This window comes from Neurospora tetrasperma, assembly GCF_000213175.1.
Source record: "Neurospora tetrasperma FGSC 2508 unplaced genomic scaffold NEUTE1scaffold_81, whole genome shotgun sequence".
Classification (NCBI taxonomy): domain Eukaryota; kingdom Fungi; phylum Ascomycota; class Sordariomycetes; order Sordariales; family Sordariaceae; genus Neurospora; species Neurospora tetrasperma.
Window position 1 is genome coordinate 701118 of NW_009799179.1, and position 11996 is coordinate 713113.

The following is an 11996-nucleotide window of genomic DNA, read 5'->3' on the forward strand; positions in this document are numbered from 1 at the left end:
CACCCAATTCCCTGGCTCTTTAGATAGGTAGCATCGGTGAATGGCTGCCCGCCCGTTGCCGGGGTTTTTGCTGCGACTGCCCATCCCGCAAGGTTGTTGATATTCAACCTGAAAGTTGCCCCGCCTTTTTCCCTTGGACCTCTTGCTAGGTGCTTCCCGCTCCTGCCCAACTCAGTTGCCAGGGAGAACTTGTCTCAGCAAAGGTTCGGTGGCTGCACTTGCCCGTCGCTGTTCATAAAGGAGGAATTGCATGATTTAATTTTCGGTTTCCCGCTGGCGACCAAGATCCGTTTCTGTCCTCTGACAACAAAAACAACAAACTCTTGACGGCAGTCAGTTGAGTGTCCCTTTTTTGCAACACCACGGACAACGGCACCGCGACGAGCTCACTCCCTCCCACCAAGAGTCAACAACTGAACAGTCAACACAGACCAACAGCTTTGTACACAGTACTTCTACAACTTACCTACCAAGACCACCAACCCCCCCCGGGCGCCATTCGAAGTATCGCGGCCGCCCCATCCATCTCAGCTTGTTTTCAGCTGCCTCTTGCAGTCCCGTCTCCATAGCTATCCACCTGGAATCTGTCTTGTTGCATCTGACAACTCGGCACTCTAATCTTCCATTTATCCTCCTGCATCATTCATCCAAGCTTTCCCACCGCGGCCCTGCTTCGCTTGTCTAGCCTTGCAGCCGCGCGGACAGTACAGATAAAGGAGACGAGACGACTCCAGCACACCGACTGACTTGACTCCCGCCTCGCTATCCATCCCCACGGTGTTCCCCTGCCCTGTACCGCTACTGCAGGTGGAGGCTGAGATCGCCCAAGCAAGTCAGCCCTACCTTGTTCTGTTTGGTCTTTGGATCCGTGCCCGCCAGGAGCACATCTCTCAACACCACCTCAGGAGTACTTTCTCCCCTTATACGTGGTGCTATCTGGCATAGCTTCCAGTCATGTCTAGCTACTTGACAAACTTCTTCCCTAGCGGCGGGAAGCAGGATGGTACCAGGCCCCAGACCCCCATGAGGCCGGGCACCTCGAGCTTCGTCAACCCCGTCAGCACACCTCAGGGGAGTCCCAGCAAGAGGACCCTTCCGCCTGGCGCCAATGAGCTGCCTGCCGCGTTCGAGTCTATGAAGCTTTCAACGCCTACCAAGCTCGCGACGTCATCCAGACCCGGCACCTCATCCAAACTCGGGACCCCAAGTGCCCTCGACAGTCCCATCAAGCTCGGCCGTCCCCAGAGTGTGGCCACGCCTCTCTCGCCTGGAAAGAGCAACCTCAAAGACGTGGGCGATGATACCTTTGAGGACCTCACAGGCAATGGCAGTGCTGTTAGTGTCGTCCACAAGCAGGTGGACAAGAACTTGCCGAAACCTTACCCTGTGCCCACTCCCAGGAGAAAGGAAAGGGATCAGAACCAGGAGAACACACCACCAGTCGTGACCCGCGATCCCCGCGACCCCCGCGACCCTGCCACTGAGCCAACATATCAGCGCAGTCATGCTGCCCTCTCCCGACAGGAACTATACCAGACAAGAGAGCGCGCCTCACCCACGGTCAAGAGATTTAACACGTCGAGAGGCCTCACTCCCGAGGAGCGCGAGCTACTAAACAAGCCCAATGTCAAGCGACTGGTCAACGTGACGCAGCTGTGTAAGGATCATGTTATCATGTTGCTCTTTGCTGGTGCTAATTGTTGATAGACTTCCTTGACTACTACTTTGACCTGCTCACCTATGTCGGACAACGACAAAACCGTCTGAATGCCTTCAAGGCCGAATTCCCCCCACCACCCGAGACCGACGAGGAGACGTACAAGCAGATGTGGCACAAGTACGCTGGTCGGGAACGTGCTAATCTCCGCAAGCGACGAGTGAGACTGCGCCAGGGCGACTTCCAAATCCTTACCCAGGTCGGTCAAGGTGGATACGGACAGGTCTTTTTGGCCCAGAAGAAGGACACCAAGGAGGTTTGTGCGCTCAAGGTGATGAGCAAGAAGTTGCTGTTCAAGCTGGACGAGGTGCGACATGTGCTGACGGAGCGAGACATCTTGACAACCGCCAAGAGCGATTGGCTGGTACGCTTGCTGTACTCCTTCCAAGATGACAGGAACATTTATCTTGCCATGGAGTACGTGCCGGGAGGCGATTTCCGCACCTTGTTGAACAATACTGGCGTGCTCTCAAACCGGCACGCTCGCTTCTACATTGCCGAGATGTTTTGCGCGGTCGATGCCCTTCATCAGCTGGGTTACATTCATCGCGATCTCAAGCCGGAGAACTTCCTAGTCGATTCGACTGGCCACGTCAAGCTCACCGATTTTGGCCTGGCGGCTGGTTTCCTTGCCCCTGCCAAGATCGAGTCAATGAGGATTCGCTTGGAGAAGGCATCTGAGACCTCGGTGCCGTTTGGCAAGCCGATGGACCAGCGAACCGTTGCCGAGAGAAGAGAAGGCTACCGGACAATGCGTGATCGGGATACCAATTACGCCAAGTCGATTGTTGGATCTCCAGACTACATGGCCCCGGAGGTGCTGAGGGGCGAGGAGTACGACTATACTGTCGATTACTGGAGTCTGGGCTGCATGCTCTTTGAGGCTCTGACAGGTTTCCCGCCTTTCGCAGGATCTACCGCAGACGAGACTTGGCGCAATCTCAAGCACTGGAAGGAGGTTCTCAAGCGTCCGGTCTGGGAAGACCCCAACTACTTCCTCAGCAACCGGACATGGAGTTTCATCACGACGTAAGTATAGTGTGACAAGAAGATATGGAGCGTAGATGCTAACCAGCTTATAGTTGCATCAACTCCCGATCGCGGCGCTTCAACAACATTAAGGATATTTATGCCCACCATTACTTTGCCGAGGTCGACTGGGCCATTCTGCGCGAGACTAAGGCTCCGTTCGTGCCCGAGCTGGACTCGGAAACTGATGCCGGCTACTTTGACGACTTCAGCAACGAGGCTGACATGGCCAAATACAAGGAGGTGCATGAGAAGCAGCAAGCGCTTGAGGGTCTGGCCGAGCGTGGCGAGGAGATGAACAAGAGTTTGTTTGTCGGATTCACGTTCCGTCATCGCAAGCCGGCGACGGATGATGGCGCGAGTCCGAGGAAGCCAATTCCATTTGAGGAGAGCAACAATTTTGGTACGATGCTGTAGAGCCAGCACCGGCAACAACAGGATGAAGAGGAGTGGCAGGAGCCATCATCGCAAATTTTGTTTCGGCATGACGAGGGCAAGAGTATTTTAATTTGTGGAAATTGCGGTACGGATACATGGGATGGTCGATACCCGTTGTCGAGTAATATGGAAAGCCCTTCGCGCCGGTCCCGGTGGACCACGGCAGATCGTCAACAGATGACGTATGCAGGGAGAGAATACGACTTGCTGTGATTGACATGAGAAGGGATGGATTCTGTCAGAGTATCAAGGGAGGCCGAGTAGGGAGGGGGGTTATCACCATTATCTGGCTTACAACAGAAAGAGAGCATAGCAAGCAAGCAAATGATAGGTAGTAGAGTAGGGAGTATTGCAGCAATGAAGAGCCTCTAGTTTACAAGGCTGAATGCAGTAGTGACTCGCTTCAGCCTCGAGGGTTGGTAGGACAGTAATGGACCGCGTAATCAGACGTCCGTCAGGGTACACCTAAAGCAACAATTGGGAGGCATGGGATGCTGCAAGTAAGCCTTTAGCATATCCCAAAATGGCATTGGTGCCACGAGGGCGGCAAGGTTGGAGGAAAAAGGATTCTCGGGACCGGGCCGTTGGAGTCGTCGTCAGCGGTCTCGATGTAGCTGGTATGGTAGGGCAGAAGAAAGAAAGAGAGGAAGGGGATATGATCTGATGAATAGACGGAACCCTGCGAAGATCCCGTCCAGGGAAGTTCAGGCGTTGAAACGCTAACACACTCCTCCTTCAGGGGGGGGTGTTCAGCCCTATTACGTGATGGCTGTGGACCTGCTCCAGGGAAAACGTCCTCCACTATCAACCGCATTCTGTGCATTAACAAATACACGAAAAACCCGAGCTCGAAAACGACATGCTCCGGACGCTTCAAGACACCGATGCCCGATGAAAAACGAACCGGCAGGACATGACCAGACGCGGCCACCTGAATTATTCCTGCGCAGCGTCCGCCGCTGACCGAGGCTAGGATGTCTTGCGCCCACGGTTACGGACATTCCCCAACTTACCAAACGCCACCCACTCACCCACACCACAGCCCTGGAGGTTGGGCTTTAAACCTCCGGGGCCCCAGTTATGACGCTCTTACACCACACCAGCTGGCATCAGAAACCTCCCATTGGATCTGTGCCAGCCGACCCTCATCATCTTTTTCTGGGGTCCTGAGCGGGCCCCCCTTGTTGTTACCCTCCCGTTCCGTCCCTTCGGTCCCGAGCTTACGGCAAGGGAAAGGGAAGTGTGAAGAGTTGAGCCGAGCCATTCATCACATACCACCTCGTCCTTGACAAACAAGGGAAAGCTGCTGATCCCTTGGAAGAGTGGCTGTTTCGGGTAGAGGGGGGGTTACGCGTCTTCATCGAATAATGCTCTCGTTTGGTGCAGTAAGCACTGTTGACAACTGACAACCATCAGCATCTCCAACGGCTGGCATCATGGGTTTCGTTTCTCTCTCGGCGCCGAACTTCTTGTAGGGCGGTTCTTTTAGACTCTGATGATTTCCAGAATAGGAAGCAAGATCTATCTGTCTGTCTTTGGCCGATCAAGTCTCGTCCGAAAGTATTACCCGCCTTCTTTTTCTTGCGGATGTACAAGGTGGAAATCCGAGAGGGAGAAGCACAAGCATATCTCTCCCCATTCCAATCCAATCCATCCTATCTCACCCCTGCCGTTTCCGTTCTTCCCTTTCTTAAGCTGTCTGTTCAAGTTAGGTAGTCTGAGCAGGCATGAAGACATGCCCCAGAATGAAAAGGATAATCGGATTCTTTTTGAAGTCCTCAATTCCGATTCCGAGAAGACCTTTTTGCTTGTGGGTAAGACGCCGCGCGTCTGATCTCATACCACATAGCTAGGTATGCCCGTTTTTACCGACATCTACAATGTTCAATGACGGATGGGAGTGGCCAAGGTAAGTAGGTAGGTACCCCCGTGCCCTACGTACAGCTGGGCTTGTACCTAACATTATGCACAGTTGACTTTTGGAAAGGGATATCTGGATGTACACGCAAGTGCATGCCTTATGTCCATGTTGTGTACCATGACACACTCACCAGCCCCATTTCATACAGCTGATGAGCCTTCCATTGGTGTTTTCCCGCTTACAACTCGGGTTCTTTCAGTATGTATGGTTGGCTGTGACTTAGTACTGATGTATAATCTGCTGTATGTCGGGCTGCCAGGTACCTAACCCCCTACCTGACAGGTTTCCTCGCCCTTGAGGCGCGGTCCATTGTAAACTGTAAGCAGGGTCCCGAGACATGTTGGTCCGATGTATAAAGCGGCTCGGCTGTGCTACTCTCTACGATCCCGTATCATATGTATATATATGTCGAGGATGCTCTATTACTTCCATTTGCGTATCTTGGCTTTTTCTTGTTTCAGACCAGCCTGACAATTTTTTATCATTCTCCTCGAACATCCTCACCATAAACACTACTTGCATATATTCTTCTACCCTTCACAGCGCACAACCATCAGTCAATCACCCAGCAAAGACCAAACAAAATGGAACGACATCAGCTCCGTCCCCAAATCCTCACCTACACCTCCTTGGTCCTCCTAGGCATGCTCGGCCGTACCAACGCCTGGTGGGGTGCCGGAGCCCCCGAGTGCGCAGTAAGTCCCCCCCCCCTTTTCTCCCTCTCCTCAACCACTCAGATAAGGTAACTAACGCTTCACACCGACAGCAACCCTGTCTCTCCTCAGCCTGGTCCGCCGCCAGCACCACCTCCTGGCCCGCCCCAACAGATTGGTGCGCGTCCGACTCCTCCTCCGACATCCAATCCCGCAAGGACGCCGCCTCCTCCTGTCTCGTGTCCGCCTGCTCCGCCACGCCCACCGTTCACTCCTCCTACTCCTCCCTCTCTTCCTCTCTCTGCGCCCAATATTCCTCTTGTTCCTCCGCCGGCTCTACAGGCGTTTACACCGTCTCCCTCCCTGCTTTTACAGGCGCCTGGGACGGGGGTCACGACGGCGGTCCCATTGGCGGCTGGTGGCAGGGCGGCGGGCACGGAGGTCCAACAGGGACAGGAACAGGAACAGGACAATGGGGTCCCCACCATGGCTGGGCCGGTACGGCCACTTGGACTGGTGGCGTGTATACCGTCACGGGATGTGAATGGGATGGATCGCCGTGGGCCGGCGGGCCGTGGGGATGGGGTCATGGTTATGGTCACGGTGATTATGGTAATGGCCAAGCTAATGGGCCTTGGGGCATATGGGGCGCGGGATGGACTTTGACTAGCACGGGGACGGAGACCGTCACGGCTGTGCAGACCATCACGAGGGATGCGACGGGTGGGGATGGGAGTGTCACGAAGGTGATGGAGTTGACGACGAGTACGGGGTTGGCGACGGTTGGGTATGCGGTTAATGAGGAGAGTAAGGAGGAGGCGACGACGGTGTTGGGGGTTGTGCAGGCTGCGGCTAGTACGACTGGAAGTGGTGGTAGCAGCGGTGCGGCGAGAGTAGGTGGTGCTGGTGCGGGTATGGGAGTCAAGGTTGTGGCGGCTGTGTTGGGGGGTGTGGTGGTGGTTGCTGGATTGCTTTGATTTGGAAAGGGATGAGGTCAGGTTTGGGGTTGCAGGTTGATGTCTGTATGTTCATTTGGAGTTTGGGTGATATGATGTTTGTGGAGGATACTTTTGTTCGAAATTCCCCTGGTATGGGGAAAAGCTTACTTTTAGTAAGGAAGTGCTTTGCCAAGTTTATTTCATGATGTGACGGGTTTGATAATTTCGGACCCTCCCTCTGTTTTGTATTTAGCTTGTTTGTCGCTGCCTCTTGACGAGATACCATCTACCTGATGCTGACGACCGCCTGCACGCATTATCGTTCGTGGCGCAACACCCGTTCAACGTAATGTATTTATTCATTTCTATCCAAGTGGGGCATGCCCTCTCCTCTATTCTTCTTCCGGCAAGCGTCTTCTTGCTGCGGATGGTTTGTATTCGACCTACTGACTTCATACTCATGCCATTTAGCAGACAACTTTGGGGGCTGTGCAAGTACTAAGCCTACCTATTGGGACCTCCTCGATTCCGTTTATGCTACCTACGTTGGCCAGACACTCGCCAATCCACACTGCAAGTTTATAAAGGCTTTCTCCTTCCCATCAACTATTTGTCACCTTCTTCAGATGCACTCGGTGTCTGACATAGAAGGTCACCAGAACCAAACGTCGACAATAAAATCAAGCTCTCGATAAAAGATGGAACACCAGCTTGGAGAACAATGTCGCCTATTTCCAGCGTCTTTCTGGCTCGCACCGTACCCCGAGGTCGACCTGGAGGTGAATGTAAAGGAGTTGGAAGCAGAGGCCGGAAAGGACTGTCATTTCTGCCAATTCCTTGCTGCGTGGCGAATGAAAGGCGACATCTCGGAATTTTGCTCATACAAAATCAGAAAGCTTGACTGGAGTATGCCTCTCGGCGGTCCCCGCGGCTTGATATACTTCGGGTTGAGTCTCGAGATAAGAGACCCTTGGCCTCAATTTCTCGATGAGGGCGAGGATCTTCATAGTAGGTGCTAAGTTGTGTTGTGACATGATATCCGTTTGAGGATGGTTCTCAAGCTCATATACATACCTTTCTACGACAGAATTGATTGAGTGGCGGCGTCAGAACACCTCACAAAAATGTGGAACTCTGTTCAGCCCAGTACGCTTGTCTGCACACTTTGGCGAAGCAGCTACTAGGTAAGTGTAGATGTTAATCTTCAAACTTTACGTTTCTAGGTAGCTGACAGTGACTGTAGAAGCTACCCGTATCAGCTCCGCTTCGACGTGACGGACTCACTTATCTGGCTTCGAGACACAGAGAAGAAAAGCCCTGGAAGAAGTTCCTCTGCGTCCTGTGAGGCTATGGAATATAGCGTGGCACTCATGAAGATGTGGATTAGTAGATGCGAGCAGAAACATGGAGACGCTTGCCGCGCAGCGTTGACCGCTCAGGACTTCATACCCACCAGACTTCTTGATCTCGAAGCATTCAAACGTGGCAAGCCATTTACTTACAGAGACGACATCAAACTCGTTAATCTACGACTGGACACAATAGGCCACAATGACAGACAGCCGTCGTATCTGACCTTAAGTCACTGTTGGGGACCCCCCGAAAAACGCCCTGCGACTACAACGAGGGCAAGTTTGGTGGCGAATATGAATAGAATCCTATTCTCAAGTCTGCCAAAAACTTTTCAGGATGCGGTCGAAATTACACGAAGATTGGGACAGCGGTACCTTTGGATTGATTCGCTCTGCATAATACAGGATGATGAAGCAGACTGGGCGCACGAGGCATCGCTAATGGCCAAGGTATACACCCATTCTTATTGTACTCTGGCGGCTCTTAGCTCCAGCGACAGTAGCCAGGGGCTCAATATGGTACGGCCGGATTTCCTTCTGAACCACGAGATACGAGGCAACCAACACGACAAGTATCGGGTGCAAGCATGGAAGGGAACAAGGTCAGGATGGTCGGGAGAATATTACACTTCAAGAGATCGGAGCCCTCTTCGATACCGAGCTTGGACGCTCCAGGAACGGGAACTTTCAACAAGAACTATACATTTCGGACATCAGCAACTACTATGGGAGTGCATGGAGGGAAAAGCATGTACCCAGCACCCTTGGCCCTTGTTCGATCGAGGCCAAATGACATTGAGGAAGGCAATGGCAAGTACGTCCGAGATCGTGGTGTATCAACCAAAGGAAATGCGAATGAAATGGCAAAACCTTGTCGAGGAGTACTCTGGCCGATCATTGACAATACCAACCGACAAGCTCATTGCCCTCTCTGGAATCGCACAGTCCTATCAGGTTCTCTTTCCTAACGCAAAGTACGTGGCTGGACTCTGGAGCACCCATATGCCCCAATGTCTGCTCTGGGCCAGTCCTGACAGATCCGCCAGGCGAGCTTCAGAATACATTGCACCAAGCTGGTCTTGGGCATCGCTAAACAGCTCCTCCTCCATCAAGTTCTTACCAGAGCTCTTTTTTCAACCTGATAACGGGTTTCCTGAAGTTGAAGATATGAAGGGATCACCAAAGCATAACGATCCTTATAGCGCTCTTACCGAGGCCACATTGACGCTGCGTAACGCTCTGCTTGTGCAATTCGATTCTGAAATCAAGCGTCTCGACGAGGTTTCGCGTTTCAGCGGAGGGCCTGAAGAGGAAGATAAGAACCTAGGAGTCCTGACCAAGTATGACGTTGTTGCTGGGTTGGCATACCTTGATGATGCGGATGAGCTGCTTCATGGGACGGGAGAACTGGTGTGCTTGGTGATTGGCATCGAGGATGTCGGTGGTGACACCAGGAAAACACCTGTAGAGCATCATTATGCAGGGGAATGGGAATTTTGCCTTGAAGGACTTCTTTTGAGAAGGGTTGTACAAGATGATGCCTCTACATGTACATATCGTCGGGTTGGCATTGCTCGGTACATCCCAGAACATTTCAGAGCGGGCTTGGAACCCGGAAGAATAACACTGATATAACACACGGAAATATGATAGCAAGTAGGATATATAAGAGGTACACATGGTCAAGCCCTGCTTGATGTTGTTGTTCTTTTTCAGTTCCCTAACAACGGCTTGTTGGCAGGAATCAAGAATACCTACCCGACATTGACACAACACCAACTTGACCTCTAACCCAAAATAACATACCTCAACACCAACTCACTACCGTCACACAAAATCAAATGAAACTATGAGGGTCCCCAATTACGCCTACTGCACAATTTGAGCCTCGCACTTTGTGGCTCGAACAGATGCAACGTAAAAGTACACCCAGACCGAACCACCATCCGAATGGTCGTAATTGAGAATCAACCGAACACGTCGTTCAGTCACGATTGATGATTACATCCACACACAGGGTAAGGTATTCTCCATCACTCATCCAAGTGTCCAGTATTCTTTATACCTTATCTTTGAACCCAACCTTCCGGCACTTCCTGGGGGTAAAAATTCCTAAGGACCTCTAGCCGATATGTTACTGCGTTATTGTAACCCTTTTCACAATTATATAACTGCTTTTGCGAACCATAAACGAGCGGTAATCGAGTGGAAGGAAGGAAGCCACGAGGCGGTAGGCAGTAGGCGATATGAGCATGATACCCCCTAAATTGCGGAGGTCTAGTTGGTTCAAGTGTACATCAAGCGTTGCAAGTCATTCTCGGCTCTTTGGAAGCTAGACTTCTTTTCGGGGCTGGGTTGTTTTTCGCGAGTGTCGTTATTTGTTTTGTTTGTTTGGTTTTGTTTTGTTTTGTTTTGGTGTTGGCGTGACATGGTGCGTTTCTCTATACGCTGTGATCCACCAAAACCGCTAGATGAACAGTGCTGCAGGGCGCTCTTGGCACACTAATAGTAGAATAGGTAGGTACCTAAGACTAGGGTAGTGACGACGAGTTGACGACAACACGCTATTTTGGAAACGCGACTTATCGTTGTGATCTTTCAGTTCCTGACGCAAAACCATCACAATCACCTAAAATCACCTCAACTTTGCAAACCTGCCCACGGAAACAACAACAATAAAAAAAACACCATGCCTCCTCCCAGGCGCGGCGCGGACCTGACTCTCTGGGACTGCTTCCAAATCGCCGATCAACATCGCGTCGGCCCCTTCGCGCACCAATACTACTCGCCCAACTACGTGGAAGAATACGACTGGAACCAATTCGATCCCGACTACTTTTCCGGGCCTGAGTTCCAGTCGCTCCCCCTTGAGGAGCAGTTTTGTCATTTTCCCAGGGGCATTGTGGAAAATGTGGACAACTACCTCGACGGCAGAGCCTTGAATAAAATGCTGGCTTACATGGGCGAGTCCAGGGACGACAGATACGTGAGCTGGCTGGTTGATCATCAGCGCGAGGCCTGGCGCGTTGCGAAGCGGTTCAATTTGAGACTAGAATCAAGGAGGTCACAGTTAGAGAGGGAGTTGGGGGAGGGGGAGGTGGAGAGGATAAGGGGGGCCATGCAGGCGGCGAGAGAGAGGAAGAAGGTACGAGAGAGAGAGAGGAGAGAAAAGAAACTTAGGGAAGGACGGAGGGAATTAGCAATGCAGCGGGCGGAGGAACAGCAAAAAAAGCTACGAGAGGAGGAAGAGATAAGGAAACAAGCCAAGGCTAAAGAAATGAGAGTTCGCCGGGAGCTCGTTGGAGACTTGAACAGCGGGGCTTCGACTTTGAGGAAACAAATTGCAACGTTCGCGAAGGGCGACGAGTCTGTGACTATTGGGGAGTGTGAGGCACTCATCGCCCAAATTGGGCGGTTCATCCGGCTCTTTACGCGGCGTCTAAAGGCGCACGTTGAGTCGCAGAAGGGGGAAGTCAGCTGGAGGGTGGTATGGGCAGCGGTCGGGGGTGTTATCAGCGTGCTCGAGCTGATCTACTATGACGATGTCACGGAAATCCAAAGAAACTCGTACGTGGACTGGAGGAATCTAAATGTCCTGTTCCACGTTGCGACGAGCGGTGCTAGGGAAGAATGGGGTTCTTTACTGCGCAGCCTGTTGTTTCAAACCGGAATCAACCACATAATGCAATGGGTCCGCACGAGAGATGACATCCACGAGAGATTGAGAGCAGTACTTGTGAACATGGATAGGCATGGAATGAGTGGCGCGAGGGAGATGGCGAGTGAAATTTGATAACTCAATGCGACTTGAGAGAGGTGGAGGAGGATATATGTCTGCTTGGAACCCTCACAAAAAGAACCTAAGTTCTTGTTCTGTCCTTAACACTCAAAATTCGTATACTGTTTCCATGTCCTGGAGCTGCCTCCGTCCTCCCACGTAACAAGTCC

General features: G+C 52.1%; 4 protein-coding genes across 4 annotated transcripts; all 4 read left to right on the top strand.

The window, feature by feature from the left end:
• Positions 1-954: 954 nt before the first annotated feature.
• NEUTE1DRAFT_88997 (uncharacterized protein) lies at positions 955-3163 on the top strand (the record flags this gene model as incomplete). The annotated part of the gene is made up of 4 exons (XM_009856853.1): positions 955-1166; positions 1209-1657; positions 1708-2746; positions 2800-3163. The coding sequence occupies 4 exons, from the start codon at positions 955-957 to the stop codon at positions 3161-3163; spliced, it is 2064 nt and encodes a 687-aa protein (XP_009855155.1).
• Positions 3164-5585: 2422 nt separating this feature from the next.
• Positions 5586-6995, top strand: NEUTE1DRAFT_89000 (uncharacterized protein; the record flags this gene model as incomplete). The annotated part of the gene is made up of 2 exons (XM_009856854.1): positions 5586-5800; positions 5872-6995. The coding sequence occupies 2 exons, from the start codon at positions 5690-5692 to the stop codon at positions 6733-6735; spliced, it is 975 nt and encodes a 324-aa protein (XP_009855156.1).
• A 399-nt stretch (positions 6996-7394) lies between these two features.
• Positions 7395-9683, top strand: NEUTE1DRAFT_132434 (uncharacterized protein; the record flags this gene model as incomplete). Its single annotated transcript, XM_009856855.1, has 3 exons — positions 7395-7704; positions 7784-7880; positions 7940-9683. 3 exons carry the CDS (start codon positions 7395-7397, stop codon positions 9681-9683), a joined length of 2151 nt encoding a protein of 716 aa, XP_009855157.1.
• Positions 9684-10737: 1054 nt separating this feature from the next.
• NEUTE1DRAFT_89002 (uncharacterized protein) lies at positions 10738-11959 on the top strand (the record flags this gene model as incomplete). Its single annotated transcript, XM_009856856.1, has 1 exon — positions 10738-11959. The coding sequence occupies one exon, from the start codon at positions 10738-10740 to the stop codon at positions 11839-11841; it is 1104 nt and encodes a 367-aa protein (XP_009855158.1).
• Between the last annotated feature and the right edge of the window lie 37 nt (positions 11960-11996).